The sequence below is a fragment of the Scomber scombrus genome, chromosome 22 (genome assembly GCF_963691925.1).
Source record: "Scomber scombrus chromosome 22, fScoSco1.1, whole genome shotgun sequence".
NCBI lineage: Eukaryota > Metazoa > Chordata > Actinopteri > Scombriformes > Scombridae > Scomber > Scomber scombrus.
Genome location: NC_084991.1, coordinates 8,594,526 through 8,612,676, shown reverse-complemented (window position 1 = coordinate 8,612,676; position 18,151 = coordinate 8,594,526). Strand labels below are relative to the sequence as shown.

Here is an 18,151-nt window from a genome sequence, read left to right as displayed (position 1 = left end):
CAAATGTTGAGCAGAGTAGAGTAGAGTAGAGTAAAGTAGTAGGCAAGTAGAGTAGCAGAAGAGTATAGTACAGTATGGTACAGTAAAGTAGTAGGAGAGTAGAGTAGTCGAAGAGTAGAGTACAGTAGAATAGAGTACAGTACAGTAGAGTACAGTACAGCACAGCACAATAGAGTAAAGTACAGTAGAGTAGAATAGAGTAGAGTACAATTGAGAAGAGTAGAGTAGAGTAGAGTACAATAGAGAAGAGAAGAGAAGAGAAGAGAAGAGAAGAGAAGAGAAGAGAAGAGAAGAGAAGAGAAGAGAAGAGAAGAGAAGAGAAGAGAAGAGAAGGTGTCGTCTTACAGCTCTCCTTATCCATACATGACATGACAGAGCATGGAGGCCCATGTTGTGTCTTCTCTGAGGAGATAAGAGGAACTACGTACGTAATCGATATGTAAACACAACAACAAGTCGAATGGCAGACAACCAGGCAGAGACCCATGAGACAGGCCAACAGTCAGCCAGACGATGATGATGATGATATAGTCTATAAAGCAACAGAAGAAACTCTCTTCACAACTTTCCCTCTCTATGTCTTTTACAAGGAAGAGGATAAAATATCTTTAAATGTACTACAGTAATTTACAGTAACACTGAGGCAAGATGTGGAATAGACCACAGAGCAGCTGTTGTGTGGATTAAAAGGACGTGCTCAGGGGAAACAGACCCAAACTAAGAAGGGATGGTTGCACTTTATCTGATAGTTATGTGTAAGAGCACAGTAAGCTAAAAGCAAAGGGGCAGAGGAAGGGGCAGGAACACATGCCTCAAGGATTGAAAATTGCTCTTAACCAGAGCAGATTTTGTTTCTCTATTTTTCGTTGTGATTTTGAGAGAAGACAGCAGAACAGCAGCTTGACATAACTACCCACCATTCTCCAAATGGCAATATGATTTTGAGCTGTAATGGAAAGTGAACTAATAAATTAGTTGATCAACAGAAAAAGATTTGCCAACTATTTTAATTATAGATTAATCCTTTTGAGTCGTTTTTTTTTATTTAAAAAAATGCTCATATTCTCCTGTTCCAGCTTCTCATTTATGAATATTTCCTGGTTTCTTTAGTCCTTTATGATAATAATCTGACTGTGTTAATAATGATTGACATTTTTCACCATTTTGTTACATTTGATAGACTTATTGATTAATTGAGAAAGTAATCAACAGATTAAATCCATAATAAAAGTAACTGTTAGTGGCAGCCCTGATCATTTTAAAATGTAATGTGAAGAACATTGACAGACACCTCATTTATGTAACAAGGATAGTTTTCAAAACTTCTTAGTATTTTGAATGTCTTCAGTCTTTGTATGTGACTGTGTCGATTCTCGGAAGTGTACACACTCCTTAAACCGAAAGCAAATCAAAGCACAACACAGGCAGTCTGCTCCACTCAGAGATAACATCTGCCAAAGATTTTCCTCCTATTTTTCTGTTGTTTGGACTGTGGGTGGTTCTATTGCAACGTGTTATTATTTAAATGTGGTGGCACACAACAGTTGTGATGCCACAGTAAACAATGCATACAAAAAACATGATATAGTGTGTTAACTTGTATGACTGAGCAAGATACGAGCTACGCCTGAGTATGTTTATTTTCTTGAGTGAATAATTCACAAATCACCTATTTTATTTATGAAACAGCATTAACAGTTAACAGTTGAAAGCAAGTACATTTACAGTTATTATGCCACAAGATTGGTGCTCTAAAAAAAAAGTCAGTCTAGCTTTTATTATACAGGTGAGAGAGAAAAAAAGTTGACACTGAGCAATTTTTCATTCACTAACCTTTCGGTGACCCGATTGGAGCTTCGCTGTGGGACTTCACGAGGCGGCCATCAGTGTAAGGGCTGCTCTGGGAGGCAAATGACACCTCTGGACTGGTAACATCACCCTCCTCCACTCTGTCATCTTCATATTCCTCGTCCTCGCCCTCCTCCTCTTCTTCTGCCACCTCCTCCTGCGTGTCCTCTTCTCTTTGTTCCAGCTCTGTCGTGTCATCCAGTCTCTGTCTCTCCTGCTGCTTGCTGTGATTCTCAATCACCTGGACATTTGACAGAAGAGTAAAGTACTGATGAGCCTTTGAGTTCACTGATTTCAGACAAAAGAAATCCATGTGAAATAGTTGTGCAGTTCTCTTTACTTGGTAAACAAAGTTGGCAACTTAAGATTGCATGTATTTATTCATTTCTTAAGATAGTATACACTAAATGATACAAAACAAATACAACATGCTGTTTTCCCTTAGATTTTAAATTTACAGTTATAAGTGACTACACCATACACCAATCTTAAAATGACAGCAGCACATCATACAGACACCTAAACAATCACCTAACTTGTAATGTCAGTCCTTCCAAAAACCCTTTACTGACATTTGTTTGAGAAACTGTGATTTCTAACAACTGCTCCTGATTATGAGGTCTGGAAATAGTTTTTCACAAACACAGATAAAGACACCATCATCTTGCTTTACTGTTCATTAACAAGCCACTGCATCTGCTCATTCACCTTATTCGCAGTCTCCATGACCACCTCAATGTTAAGGTTCTGTGCGGCCATGGCCAATAACTCGTCGTCATCGTCCCCAACGTCCCAGGCATCGCTTGTGATGCTCTCAAACTCCTGGAAGGTGGTAGCCTTCTTGGGCTTGCCCGGTGTGGCTGGAGGAGGCTTGTTGCCTGCTTTAATTAAGCTGTACAACAGAGACGTGACCATGAAAACAGAGAAGATAAGGGAAAGAGGATAAGATTAGAGAAATTGAGAGAAACAGCAAACGGTGGTGGAGTTGGGCGGTTAGGAAAGGGGGAAAATAGGCAGAGAAAGAGAGAAAAGGAGAGGGTGATAAGGTAAATAAACAGACATGAGGATAAGGGGGGAAAAAGAGAGATGAGCAGTGAATTATTTAAACATTGACAAGTGCACAAACAAAAAGCAATAAAAACACACCAGCCCTTTGAAAAAAGAGAAGAGCTCAACAATAAATTAACATTTTATACACTGACATTGACAGTATTACCTGTAACAACACAAATAAAGATGTGTGAGTCAGCACCTCTACATACGCAGACTCTTCATCTTAAACACCTGAATCAAAAGCAGGTTTCTAACACCTAACAAGACTGAATCTGAGTTGCTTTCTTTGTGCTGCAAGGAAACCATTTCACTCTGCCAGCGGGAAACAAAAAACGTAACAGAAAAAAAACAAGAATTCAATCAAAAATAAACTGTTCCTGTTTTATCATGCAATGCAGAAAAAGGAAGGTGGGAGGAGGGGAGCGGAGGGGAGCGGAGGGACGAGTGCTCTGTGTAGTAAAAGTGCTGCTCTGATTTCTTACAAAGACAAGCATTACTATAATAAAGCAGGAAACTTGTCCACATTAGCTTTCTTCCAACACAACTTTAAAAGGAAAGTCTGAATTTATACCCAGACAAAGAACGAGCAAATTAAACTCAACCCTCTGTGGAGATCCATATGATTAAATACCATTCTAAAGAAAGAAAAATGATTATTATAGAATAACAGGCTGCTGTTGTTCTGTCTGTGAATATGTGGTGTGTGAGGGAATGGGGAAGTGTCATTTATTCACATATGGTCACACACCACTGACCTGTGCGCTGTTCTCTGTGGTCCAGTGATACTTAACTTCCATTTTCAATTTCACTTCTTAAATCTTGAGATCACGTAACATAATCACTTGTGCTGGGCGTGATTAGAAGCTTTTCAATTAAGTTAAAATGAAACTAGCTTAAAGCCCGACATATTTCCTTAAAACCTGTCCAAGCGGCTGCCTACCAACAAGATTTTCTGGTAGGTTCACTTTCTCAGACATAGCTGAGGAGGAGCCAAGAAAAGGTTACACCGTAAGACCAATTACACATAGTTTCATACATTGACATTCAACATCCCAATCTATGATGTAATAAGCGGGTGTCTTTAATCATCTGCCAAATGGCCAAACAGCTGCTTCCACATTCCTGATTGGGATGTGGCCAAAAACAGCAACATGTTATGTTAAGTATCAATCTATAGAGGATAGTACAGCAGCAGTTTCCCATCTTCTGTGAATGGCTGGTTAGCTGCTCTTTAAGATCTTTTTGGTTATTTTTAATGCTAAATGTTTGTTGCTAGTCAGTTGTGATAGGAAAAATCGATATAAACTCCAAGGAGGCAAGTTAATAAAGTCTACCAAAGTAGGTCTTAGGAGATCAACTATTAGGTTTGTAGGTACTAAACCAATTAAACCCCATTAAAGTTAGGCTGGTGCTAGTAGCCTTGGAACTCTAACTAGTAGTTAATTTCACGAACTTCTTTATTTAAAACAGCAATGTGCTAAATCAAAGGCCTATAGTTACTTACTGCCTTACAGCTTCATCAGGTGTCAAACAGAATACTGGGTTAAAAACCACTTTATATACATTTCCAATCATCACAAGTCATCCTCTATCATAATCATATCATTTGGCAATCAAGCAATTATGGTTATTAACACATTAGCCGCACAGATGACAAATGATTCACCCTCAATTCAAATAAGCAGAGAAAGGGGGTAGCCTTTGGCCTAATCCATGCCAGTTAAATCTGTTAATTAGTCCAAAAGTAATGTAAATAGAGAACTGATAGAATCTTCCACGATAAGGGGAGATACTTTCATCCGATATTTCATCATGAACCCATTTGTCATATCAGCTTTTAAAACTGTGTGAGAGTAAAGAGGGCCAAGAACTTCAGCTAATGTTTCAAGTGTAGTTTCCCAAAGGAAGCAGGAACTAAGAGAAGCAAAAGTGTTAACAACTAGCCAAACAACTCCAACACGACGACAGTGAGCCTTGACAACCATGACAAAGTATATTTAACTTACTTAGCATGAAGGAGTGGGTCGAAAGGTGGGTGTTGTGCGCCGTACACATGCTGAATGCTGAGGAAGTGGAGAAGACAGAATGTAAACCAATGAGCTAATTCATGAGTGGTTGTCATGTTAGCTTCTTCACATTCAAAACAGTATCAGTTTACGCTTTAATACTAAGACTAATAGTGACAAAATAGCATCATTACGTGGTAAAGTCACAGCTACTGAATGGTATAAAATGGGTGATGTGTCATTAGTTACAACTCTGTGTTAGCCGCTGTTAGCAACGTAGCTAGCTCTTGGCCAGCTACGAGCAGTGAGGTGTAAACTGTATCTGTGAGACTTCATTCACCGCAGACGCTGGCACATGAAAGGGGGTGAAACTTGCAAATTGTGTGCAGCACCGCAGGCCGGTCAGTGAAAGTGAAACTTTTGCGTTTGAAGCTCAACAGTGCGGCGTCAGATGAATAAGGCTAGCTATGCTAAGCTAGCCAGCTAGGAGGTAACACGTCACTCACCTGCCGGGAACCTTCGCTGCGTTTCTTTTCCAAAACTGCTTCTTGTTTCCGTCACTCGACATTTTCACGACAGCCCTAAACACAAGCACCCGAATGCTGTCGTTATGTGTAAAACGTGAAATTATGTGTTTATTTACACCAGCTCCCCTCCTCTAAAACTCAAAAAGCTGCCATGTTGATACTGTCCTAATCGGCGAGCAAACGCGATTGCGATTGGCTCGGAGAGGCACTTCCTCTTCGCGGGCCAATCACAAGTGAGATCTGCTGCTAGGTGGCTCGGGAGGCTGGTGACGTCATGCTGCACTATCTTCTGCTTTGTTGACAGAACAATTACAAACTGTGTGTCAATCAAAAGAGAGACCACCAGCATCAGGACCAGCAGCATCAGGACCACCAGCAGGGAGGGGGAATATACATGCCATTTCCAGAATAGTTGATGTTGTCAGTTTGATGTATTTATAGTTTCAGCAGGGTTACTATTGTTGGTGTAAGCATTATTTATACCACGATCATATAATTATATTCAAACACACATTCAAACAACTAAGAACATACCTTGAAGTTGTGGTATTTACAGAACTTTGAAAAATGCTTTTCTGGAAATATATTGTTTACGTTGAGGAATGGAGTGACTTACTCGGCCAAGACAGTATCTGCTTTTAAATCTCTTCTTATAAAAACTTTTTACATTATGGATAACTTGTTTATGTATTTTGGATTTTTATTTTGTTTTTTTATGTTTAATATTCAATATTACTTTTTACTTCTTGTTTTGACTGTAACTGTGATTTGAAATGTGCCATATAAGTAAAGTGTTGTTATTACTGACTTCCGGTCTGACCAAAAAGTATCAACTTCAATTAATCAATTCACTCTTCCTATAACAGAGTGAGATGTCATGAAACAGTTAAAAATGAAAAACCAAGGGTGCAAGATTACACAATGACACAATGAAAATTACTATGTAGTCGAAAAATACTGCTTAGTCTCCTGACACAGGACTGTACAGTACATCATGTCCCTTTTTTTGGTTTCTAATTACAAAGTTTAAAAAATAAAAAAAATAAAAAGTTAAAGTTTTTTTAAAAAAAAAGTTGTATAGGGTCCTTTGATACAACTTTTTTTTTACAGTCCAAAGAAATACTTCTGCACATGAGCAAGTTGCACAAAATATTATCAAAATACACAAACTTGGTCTAGTTACCTTCAGAGGCCTGACCATGAAAATGCATCTATCAATTCAGTAATTAATTTACATTTACCTCAACTATGGTAAATTGCTGTTTTTTGATTAGAAGAAGAAGAAGAAGAAGAAGAAGAAGAAGAAGAAGAAGAAGAAGAAGAAGAAGAAGAAGAAGAAGAAGAAGAAGAAGAAGAAGAAGAAGAAGAAGAAGAAGAAGAGAAAACCCCTTTACTTTTTGTTAACTGTATTTTACGCTGTCTCTCTCTCTCTCTCTCTCTCTCTCTCTCTCTCTCTCTCTCTCTCTCTCTCTCTCTCTCTCTCTCTCTCTCTCTCTCTCTCTCTCTCTCTCTCTCTCTCTCTCTCTCTCTCTCTCTCTCTCCTCTCTCTCTCTCTCTCTCTCACTCTCTCTCGCACACACACACAGACCAAGAGTATGAAAGAAAATAACAAATTGATGGGGAGAAATGGGAAAATAGGATATGTTTACAACTACAGTATTACATCATCATCATCTTAAAATCAGCTCAATTTCCATTGAGCTAAAAGCATAGGCTGAGGGTTGCTGTGGAGGGAATTTAAACACAGTTTGAGATTACTCATCATCATTTTTTCATGTTGATGCTTGCCTCATAATGATCCCTGCTGGAAGGTGGTAAAGGTTGAGGTTGTTATTTAAACATGCAGTCTGGAAGAGCACAGAAGCCCCTAACTGCTCTGAGTCATGATTTAGAAAGCTTATGTGTTTATGAGAAGTGCTGATGCAGTGTTTTACAGGATGGAAGCACAGAAGACGAAATAAAAGAGCGCTCACTCTGTCCCCATTTTCCAGTACCGCAAATGTCCTGTCTGCAGATAAGTGATTGATGTTAATGAAAAAGTTGTCTATAGAGAGATTTTATTGTTGTTGTTAAAACGTGTGGAGTTTATTTCTATTTCTTCTCCTCCTTTTTAATAAATAATACACACAAACTAAAAGTATTGTTAATAACACCGTTAAAAGGTTTTGAAATATGCAGGTGAATGTAGGCTGCAGGGACACCAAAGTAATCCAAAACAGACCAAAAACATCATTAAGAAAGTAAATTAAAGCCTCTGATACGATAGCACCATCTGCTAGTACTGATTCTTTCATAAGAAACATAACAATTTGTAACCTACTTAAGGCCAATGAACATGACATAGAATTTCAGATTAAGAGTTTAAACACCTTAGAATGTTTTCATGGTTTTCCAACAAAGAGTATCAACAGGCCTACTTTAATGTAGACATTTTTAGCATATCAACTGTAAAAATAAAAATAAAATAAAAATAATAATAATAATAGATGAGCTAAGATTATATAGTTTTTTTATCCATTTGGTTTAGCCAATTATTATTTTTTTTATTTTAGGGACTTTTATACACCAAATAGAGTTACTACGGCTTTTATCATGTTTTATATATACTGTGGAATGTTTATTTGTTTTTTTCCTCTATGTTAAGTAACGTTGAATACCTTGATAAACGTTCTGTCAATGATGATGATTATGCTTATTAGTAGTAGTAGTAGTAGTTGTAGTAGTAGTAGTAGTAGTAGTAGTATTCACTAACTTACTGGTTAGAACCAACTTTCATATGTTGAAAGCAGGCCAGTTTCATTTGTCCTACTGAGTGAATCATCGTTTACATAGACGATCTTTGTTTTTTAAGTCCCTTCTGCTGACTGCTCTGGCGGCCCGGCACACTGCCTCAACACACCGCAGCCTCCGAACGCGCTTTTGTTATGCGGGCCGTAACTAAAGTTGAGATCAGGACTGTCGGGCTTCTGCGTAACTAATGACCCGTCTGAACGATATAATGGAGAAACACGCCAGATTACTATCATCGAAGCTTTTCCTGAAGCGCAGACAGGTAGAAGTTGTTCTTAATCGCAGTGTTTTGGCGTGGAGGGACGTTGAGAAGAGCAATAGAAGAAGATCTGGCATCAGCAACATTTCTCAAACAGGTATGTGTTTACGCTGAAGTAAGTGAGCATGACAGCGGTGTTATTGCAGGCAAAGCTGATTTTGCCTTGTGTTTTAAAACTTAATATATTCATACAACCAACTGTTAAAAACTGAATGAGAAATATAAGATTGAAAACTTACAAAAATACTTGAAATAACCCATTTTGTTTAGTTGTATTAAATCCTTATATCCAATTAGCAAATCATTTGCCTCTGGTAACAATGTATTGTGTCCCATGGGGGGTTTGGGTGGTCTGAATTCAGCTTCCCATACTGCTCTCCTTATCAGGATCATGCACATGTTGAGGCAGGAACAGTCAGGTCATGTAGCTACTGTATCTAAGGTCTGTACACTGTCAAGAGCAGGTCACAGAGGTGGGTTCCCACTCAGAGATAATTGGGGGGCTTTGTTCATACAAGCAAAACACTACTGGAGGCTGCCTGTTAATTAATGTTTCCCATTTAGAATGGGTCCTGTCAATGACATGAAACAAAGTTCATTTATTCATTAATTCATCCAGGAGGGGGGGTTTCTGCCCCAGTGAGTTTGTTAAAAATCTATAAAACAGTAGCTTTTTAGAAATGTAGAAGCCCTTTATTCAGCTGAACTGGAATTTTAACCAAGAGAGCTTGATGAGGCAAAAGGAGGCAGAAACTCAAACTTAAACTAAAATGCATAAGTGGGCAAAAGTGTGGGTTTCTTCACCAGATGTGTTCATCCATACATCCATTTTTTTCTGTTCACCCATTTCTATCTGTTTGATTCAGTTGCAGCAGCACGTGTACCTTATCACCGACTCCTTTTGTCTCAAACCAGTTATAACAAGTGTTAACCAAGTGGAGATTTAAACCTAATTAAATGAAACCGGTTGCGCCATACAGATTCTCACTTGATATATACACCCAGCAGTAACTATTATAGTTATATGCCCATTTAGACGGATGAGTAACATAGATAACAACAATTCAAATGCGGTTCAATAACAATGTAAACCAGGAGGATTTGAAATGTAATCTTCACAAAAATAACACAAGGTTATTATAGGTTAATGGTAATACCATCAGACTAAATGAATGTTATTCCGGTTAGCATCATTGGATATTTCCTTCTCATTTTAAACTGCATGAATACTACAAACTCTGAAATAGTGCTACAACTGTTATTGTCAATATAAACTAAACTGGCTCAACTAAACTTCTCAATTAATCATTTTGTCTATAAAATGTCAGAAAACTATTTCCCAGAATGAAAGAACTGAAAAACTGTCCAAAACCTAACCTAACCTTAACTATCATATATAACAAATAACAAAAAAAACATTTTGCTTTAAATGTGACTGAAACAATGATTTGATTATAGTTCCCTATTAAATTTTTGTTTAAATAAGCCACCAGTTGCAGCTTCACTCTGAAATACATACTGTAGTTCTCCATGTGGGTATTCAGTATAAATAATACTACATCATACACATCATTCATAAAAAGACTGGGGAGTTAAGTTTAAAACATTGATTGACCCTGTTATTTTTGGCTGGCTGCTCCAGTTTGTGGCTGTGTGTTAACATCATTGATTGCTTTTGGGTTTTATTTGGTGCTACAGATGTTGTCTAGCAACTGATTTACACCTTACTAAAAGTTTTTACTAGTTACTGTAAGACATTTCTTAAGTTTTAATGGCGGAACCTGATTTAGTAAACGAATAGTTGTTAGAACTTTTCACCAACCCGACCCAGGGTCACAGAAATTGCAATCTCAGAATGCACTGGATGAATGTTGGGTACCTAAAAATGTTCTTTACTGTAACCGCGGCTGTCAAGCAGCTTAATTCCATCCTTTGCATCAGACAGTTTCCACTTTATCCATACGTCCTTATAACCTCTGGAGGCTAATGTTTGTTCGTCTAGATGAGTTCCCTGGTCTGCAATTACTGTACCATATCGAGTGGAGTGATTACAGCTGGCACTGCACACTTCAGTTCCAACCTGGCCATTGACCTTCTTCAAAGTGGTATCAAGCGTCCTATAATAACCTGCCATAAAGACTTCCATTTATTGAGTCAGTGTTCAACTCGGCTACATCAAATCCAACCCCCCCTAGTGATCGCAGTGACAAGAGCAGGTCAGTTTACCCTGGAGTTAACAATCAAACAAGGAGACTTTGCCAGCGATAAATATGCAGAAAGTTCAACATTAAACACAGTCGTAAAAAGGAAATGGAAGAAGGCACATTTATTTCAGAGAAAACTGCATGACATTAAGTGTTAAAGCAATCTAAAGTAGATAATTATATTTACGTTATTCACATGCAGTGAATGGAGTTTAGATATTATTATAAGTGAATACACTCTAGTTAATCAGTGACTAAGCTAAAGACGGAGGTGGAAAATTTCCCTTACATCTTTACAGTCACCCGAACAATGGTCTATTTCTGGAGTCCACGTGTTGCAAATGTTACATCATCAGCTGTACAAACATTCTATACTTCCTTCTCTGCGTGGCCTTTCTGTTTACCTTAGATTAGCAGCTGTAAAATGTCCCATGTCAGCAGTACGTCAGGAGCGGGACGGATCGCGTCTCTTTGTCACTTTGAATACAATTTTTCAAAGTAGTTGATTGAGATTGAAAAATAAAATGTGAGGGGAGAAAAAAAGAGCTGAGATTTCGTGAGAAACATGATCGATGGAAGTACAGATACTAGTCGGTGCAATTTTGACAGTTTCTATCAAGTAACATTTATAAGTTAAGAAAGCTCCAAGCAGACAGAAAAAGTTAATCTTGGCTGATAGCAGAAAATCATGCAGCGTGACTTACATTTGACAGGTCCTCCTCAGCTCATATTTTCCTTTTTTTTTACCCAATATCTTTTCCCTAACATCAAACTGACACGCAAGTGCCATAAATGCCAAGAGGAATTGCTACGAGCTGTAAACATCACTCTGACCCTGATGCTTTAGTTTAGACAACATTAGTGAATGTTACTGCTTGACATTTAAGTGGATTTGGTCGAATCAGAGTATCTGTCAGTCAGATGTGCTGAGTAGAGATCAAGACAGGGTATCCTAGCCAGGCCTGTTATTCGTACACACACACTTACCCTCACAGACACACAAACAAAATCCAATCACCGAGATGGCAAGGCCTCTGAGCCTCGAGTAAATCCTATGTCCACATAATGCCTGAGTCACTTCTCTGATACAATGCAAGCTCCCATCTTGGAAGAAAATCTTGAATAAATCATGGCATATGCTTTAGAGAGTGTCTTCCCTTTTTTTCCAAATCACTATGCTTAGCGAGTAGTACTTCCTCAGGCCCTCTAAGCCTGGATATCTCCCTTGGCCAGGGGGGTTTAGATATTTGCTTTCCCATATGGCAGAGCTGGATAAAGATCCAACACGTTAGAGTTAGGGATTCGCTTATAGCGATACTGGAAGTATCGTCAAGCGGGCTAAAATAGGGTATCAGCATTGCAGAATTACCTAGTTCTAAAATCCCATTGCAAAATCCATATGTAAAAAGTTAGTCTGTACAAAGTTATGTGCCAGTACATTTGGCAGATGTGGAGATATTTTACTGGATAGGTGTAAAATGATTTATTATTGAAGTCTAAGAAAACTAACACATTTCATATTTGGAACTAGAACAGAAGCTGTTGACGGTATGTTTCATAGTTTCAAGTTCATACTTCAAAAATGACTTAAATGAGTTATAAATTAGGAAAATTGTTTCTGATTAATTTTCTATCAGTTTATAAAATGATTAAAAATTCTAAAGCAGAGCATATAAAAGCAGATCCAGCGCAAGTTTCAAGGTTACTAAAAAGGAAGTTTGCATCATTGATTTAAATTAATGATTTCCACCATCCAGCACTTTAGGCATATTCTGTATACTGCACAAGCAGTATTATTGCACCTCCACCTTCCACCTTGCTTGTCCTTTCTTTTCCATCTGTTTGCCTAAGCGTTGCCTTAATACACCCATTGTGCCTGGGAGAAATCCACATGTCTTGTTTGACAGCTCACTGCCATGTGTACCCAGGCAGATCTGCGCTTTGTAATCTAAAGCTGGTGCTCAATGCACAGCCCTGTCTGTACATTGAGAGACGGCTGCTGAGGGAGGGAGAGAGGTACAGAGAAAAAACACTGCCAGAAGACGACAGCTGGATATTGGGTAAACTGTGCAGGTTTATACTGCATCACCGGCAGGGATACAGGCCCTTTCATTACATTGATTGTGTTTATTTACCTGCAGCATGGGTCAATAGTAAAGATCGAGACTTCTAAAGCTAACTAGAAGATTTGCATTTCCCGAAGAAAATGCATGCGATTGCTCATCAGCTGCTTGCTGGCCCAGCATCTCAAAGAGGTGATTCATATATGAAGAAAGTAATGGCCCAGAGGCTGAGCCCCCTGTTCATAGAACATACATAGTTTAATATGTTCAGCACATCCCCATGGGGTACCTGTATACAAAGTATGTGTACTTTAGCCTGTGGAGTATTTGAGATATTAATGAATATATGCACTCTCCTATGGACAGGCATTCAAAAAGGTATTACAGAAAAAAGAGCATAAAAGTGTTAAAAATGTAAATCACAGAATTCTGACACTAGACACAGAACTCAAATACAATTGTCACATTTGGCGCTAATCGCCTTCCATACAGAAAAAAACATCAAAAAGAAAAGTAATACAAACATATGCTTTTCATGTGAAACTGTGCTAGCATATGCAATCCACAAAATGAATGAAGGAATACAAAGAATACTAATAAAAAGAAAAAGTAAAGAGAGAAGATAACAAAGTGTCAGGGCCAACAGACTTTTTATGTATCAGAGTGCATCACCCAACAATATAAACCGTTTCTATCAGTTTTACACCCTCTGTCAAATGTCTTGTTTCTGTGTTGCATGCCACCTGGAATGCAAAATATAAAAGGAAAATAGGAATGACATAAAGAAAAAATATAAATAGTGTGGGAACACCTAAGGATGCAAGCATTTCCTTAAGCTTGTGCTGGCTTGTCCTCTAACACATTGTTAGTGCCAAACCTCAGTAACAATAAAGGGATTACATTTTGATCCACTGTGTATGGGGAGGGGTGCAGAGAACAACGGCAGAATATGAATATGATGACAGCTTGTTGTTGTCAGAGGACTAAAAGAAGGTGAGGCCAGGCGCTGGGCTGTCAGAGATATCATATACACAAACAAAAAAATCTCTGGTGCACCCACAAGAGCACATAGGATATTATGTTTGGATCAAATTCATGACAATCGTCTCCAAATCTACGGCACACTATCTTAAATTTTGTCGGTGCTGATGAAAGAATGTCTGAGAGGTAAGTCTTAACACCCGTGTGCAAAACATCTAAGGTGTGACAAAGAATTTGCAGGCGTTGTGTTTGAAATTAGAAAGGGTGAAAGAAACCTGTATAGTGGAATCCTTTTAGGTGGGATGCCACTTTGTTTTAGGGAATCAGGATTGGCAGGATCATATAAAAAAAGATTTTATATATGCATCGTAACAAGCACAGATACCTTTTGATCCACCATAAAAAGTACAAAGGTACAAATCAGTAACTTTAGCAATTTTAACTGAATGTGATATGACTCTCGTAGTGATGAACCCACATAATTATCAGCTGACTCTGCAGTTCCCCTTAGCTCTACAAAGCTTTATAGTGACTTTGAGCATATTTGTTAAGGTTTTCTGGCCCTAGATTTTACTGTTTGATTCACTCCTATTGCTCTTATTATGTTGTTTCCATCCATTGTAAAACAAAACATAACAAAAAAAAACAAAAAAACTCTAAAAACCCACAGTCAGATAATTAGCAACTAGATGACAGTGGACTGTGAACTGTGAAGCATTTCGCAGATAAGGATCGAGATTTTTCTCTCAGGACTTGAGCCAAAATGAGAGTGAATATTTGACTTAAATTAATCAGGTTGTCAGAAACATGACTCCAAATGAATACCAGTTTTGCTCCACATGTGTTGGATGTGTAACTGTTCTGCTAACAAGTTTGCTATAACAAATTAAAAGGTGATAATATGTTAGTGTTGTGTTTACAGCTTGTTTCCACTACCCTGAAGTGGCAAAAACATTTAAAGTAAAAAAAAAAAAAATTGAATCCATCCTAAAGGTACAGTTACTAATGTCAGTTAAGGTAGCTCATTAAGGGGAGAAAGACTGACGTGGGAAGCCAGTGAGGGGATGACATGAGATTGACGTTTACAAATGGATAGAAAATAAAACAAAAAGTTGCATTTTGCATTACTTATAGTACATAATAGTACTTTTGAAGGTACAAGAGGAAGGGCATTTGCAGTGGTTTCTACCCCAGCAACAACTTTTATACATTTTCTTGAACAATGGCCTCTCTTCAGAACTGTGTTCTTGAATTACATGGTTGAAAGTATTTCCTACTAAAAGAGCTAAATTTAGCTGACCTCCTAAGCTCCATTACATTAACACAAAGATCCTCTTTGTTTCATTGTTACACTTATTGCCAAGATCATGCGTCTCAATCCTTGTCAAGTACTGCTTGTTTTTCAGCTGTTAAAGAGCTACTTCACAGATTTTAAACTTCATTGCTATGTTCAGCTTATAATCAGACATTCACTCAAACAAACCTCTATGCTTACCATTGCTCTCTTTCATAGACAGGATCTGTTCACATCCCAAATCTGACCTGGATGATACAATCATGGGTTGAATGGAGACAACAAATGTAATGTTCTTGGTAACAAAGTCTCCATTTTATATTGTAAAGTGAATTATTAGAGGCCTTTGGTCAAACATATGCCTTACAAATAGCACTGTATGTATTAGTGTATAGTAGTGATTCCCAACATAAATGAACCGCAGCAAGGGATCAGAAGATAAACCTGGGGGTTGGGGTATGACTATATGTTGTGTACATTAGTTATATTCTTTTTATCAGACTTTCCTGTAATATTTGCATTTTTCTTGTGAATTACTTGGTAATTTTGACCTGTTTAGGCCTCTATAAAGGTCAACTGTCACAGTTTGTAGACATATGGAACCTGTGACCTGAAGGGATTGCAAAAAGACAGAACTTAAGTTCTCAGTGTGAAAAGCCAATTAGGTCCACTGGTGTATACAATCACGTGTATAACAATTCACAGATGTTCAAACTGTCCTGGCCCTTTAATAATGTTTTCATTGCATCACAGGTGTTAATCCTTATCATGTGGTTTGAATGGAAACCAGTGGCACCCTGTGCCCTAAGGACTTGGATGTTTCTGGCACAGTAGAGAAAGGCACTAACAATGCCAGAGTTAGGGATTACATTCATTCACAGGCAAAGCAATGTACCGCCATTGCCAGAATTCGATGTCCCACTGCCTGTCTTGCACATTGATAGAGTTATACATGCCAGGGTTAGGGAATCATTTTCTATGTTGCTCCCTATACTTACTCCACGTGATTGTCTCTTTGAACTTGGCAATTCTCCCATTGGCAACCTCAAGCCCTCAAGGGGAGAAACTGAAGCCTGAAGTGAAACCTATTTAGCAGCGTACAGTCGGACAGTAGGTGTTAGGTGGGATGCCACTTTGTTTTAGGGAATCAGGATGGGCAGGATCATACACAAGTATTTTTCATATATGCATTGTAACAAGCACAGATACCTTTTGATCTGCCATAAAAAGTACAAAGATACAAAACAGTAACTATAGCAATTTGAACTGAATGTGAAAGATGACTTTTGTAGTGATGAACCCACAGAATGATCACCTGACTCTGCAGCTCCCCTTAGCTCTACAAAGCTTTATAGTGACTTTGAGCATATTTGTTAAGGTTTTCTGGCCCTAAATGTTACTGTTTGATTCACGCCTATTGCTCTTATTATATCAATTGTAAAAAATAAAAACCTCTAAAAGCCCACAGTCACTTAGTTAGCAACTAGGTGACAGTGGACAGTAAAGTATCAATTTGCAAATTTCCATATGAAAAACAGAAGAACAATCTCAATCTAGATATACATAGTGTCTAATGTTGTACTAATATAGCAATATTTTGACATTTTGGGAAATACTACTTTGTCTGTTAATTATGAAGCTACAGCCAGGAGATGGTTAGCTTAGCTTAAAAAAAGACAAGAGACTGTCTGCCTTGTGAAAACTCTGATCTGTCTGATAGTAACAAACCCCACTTACCAGGACCTCTAAAGCTGACTACTTATCATATTTCTGTTCATGTATCTCGTCTCTTTAATCTGCACAGAATATGAAGTGTACTTAACACCTTGTAAAACCATAACATGACAAATTTCACACCTCTGTTTTTGAAACTATTAATAAGTAATTTTGCTACCTTCGGACAGAGCTACGGTAAGCTAGCTATCTCCAGTTTCCAGACTCATTACAAAACTAGCTGGTTGTTGTACTTGACATTTAGCTTGCAGGCACAAGTGTGGTGTCAATCTTCTCATTAAACTTTCAGTAAGAAAGTGAATAAGCATATTTTTCAACAGGTAATTTAATTCAAGTGGGTATTGATGATTCATTTGAGAAATTGTTGGGAAAAGTACTTTAGTTTTAGGTTTTTTTTAGGGTTATACATAAATCATGCTGTGAATGATGTATAGTCTTCTTTTACACAAGCTACACTGGGGCAGAATAGAGGATAAAATAATATATTTGAAGTTTCTTTTTCCTTTTCACTATTAACTTAGTTAATATTTTCTGGCTTTATATGAAAACATTCATATCCCTGCAGTCGCGAGTGTTGTTGTGATTGGGTTCTGCTGAGAATCGTGAGTCAGTTATACAAACACTGAGCGTCACGCTCCAGGTCACACAAATTCAATCACTTATGCATTCAATATTATTCGAATAATAATACAAGCGTTTGTTTTTTAATTTTGAGCTAATCAATCCTTCTTGTGTCATTATTTGTGGTTTCCTTTGGTACATCTTATAGTTTGAGATGTTGGAGCTTCTTTTCTTATACTTGTTTGTCACGTCTACTGTTTACCGTCTTGGAAACTGTTAGCTGGAGCAGAAGTAATGGCAAGCAATGGTTTGGTGCCACAAATTTTGTATTTTTGAAGTGACAAAAAAAGTAAATGATAAAAAAAACAAATTCCATAAGCCTTTCACGCTAAGATAAGTGAGGAAAATGGAAGCTAGATGAGCCTAAATGACACCAAGCATCACCTTTGTTTTACATTTGAATGCTTTACTTTAAATTCAGTACAACTTCCTTTTCTTAGAAAAAAAATATTCTCCTTCCACTTCCCAAAAAGCTGACTTTTTGCAGATAGCAGACCTTTTCAACTAACAGCAACACACTGTGACATAGTGGTATGAATAGGCAGCACAGGCTGACTGACAGTGCTAAGATTCTTTTCAAGCACAAAGAAAAGTATGTCAGAGCAGAGCAGAGAGGATCTCTGTCTTGTATGACCGAGGGCTTAGCGTGTAGCTTAGGGACTGCACTGAGCTAAAAAGTAGGGAATTTGTGTGCAAGTATGTGTTCTCTCTGTGTTTGTGTGGTTATGGGATTATTGTGTACTTGTGTGTGCATATCTTTCTGAGTGTGTT

The 18,151-nt window shown here is 37.9% G+C and overlaps 2 protein-coding genes across 3 annotated transcripts in view; one reads left to right on the top strand and one right to left on the bottom strand.

Annotated features, from left to right (window-relative positions):
* Positions 1-5,577, bottom strand: part of tbc1d22a (TBC1 domain family, member 22a) — a 128,944-nt gene extending 123,367 nt beyond the window's left edge. For both annotated transcript variants that reach the window (XM_062443847.1, XM_062443846.1), the window contains exons 1-4: positions 5,414-5,577; positions 4,908-4,964; positions 2,557-2,740; positions 1,834-2,089 (exon numbers count right to left, since the gene is read on the bottom strand). In XM_062443847.1, coding sequence (XP_062299831.1) covers positions 1,834-2,089; positions 2,557-2,740; positions 4,908-4,964; positions 5,414-5,475 — 559 coding nt within the window. In that variant the 5' untranslated portion in view covers positions 5,476-5,577. The remainder of the gene's footprint in view (positions 1-1,833; positions 2,090-2,556; positions 2,741-4,907; positions 4,965-5,413) is intronic.
* Positions 5,578-8,377: 2,800 nt separating this feature from the next.
* The window catches only part of cerk (ceramide kinase), a 37,493-nt gene continuing 27,719 nt past the window's right edge, over positions 8,378-18,151 (top strand). The window contains exon 1 of the mRNA XM_062444216.1: positions 8,378-8,580. Within this exon, the coding sequence (XP_062300200.1) occupies positions 8,412-8,580 (169 nt within the window). The 5' untranslated portion in view covers positions 8,378-8,411. The remainder of the gene's footprint in view (positions 8,581-18,151) is intronic.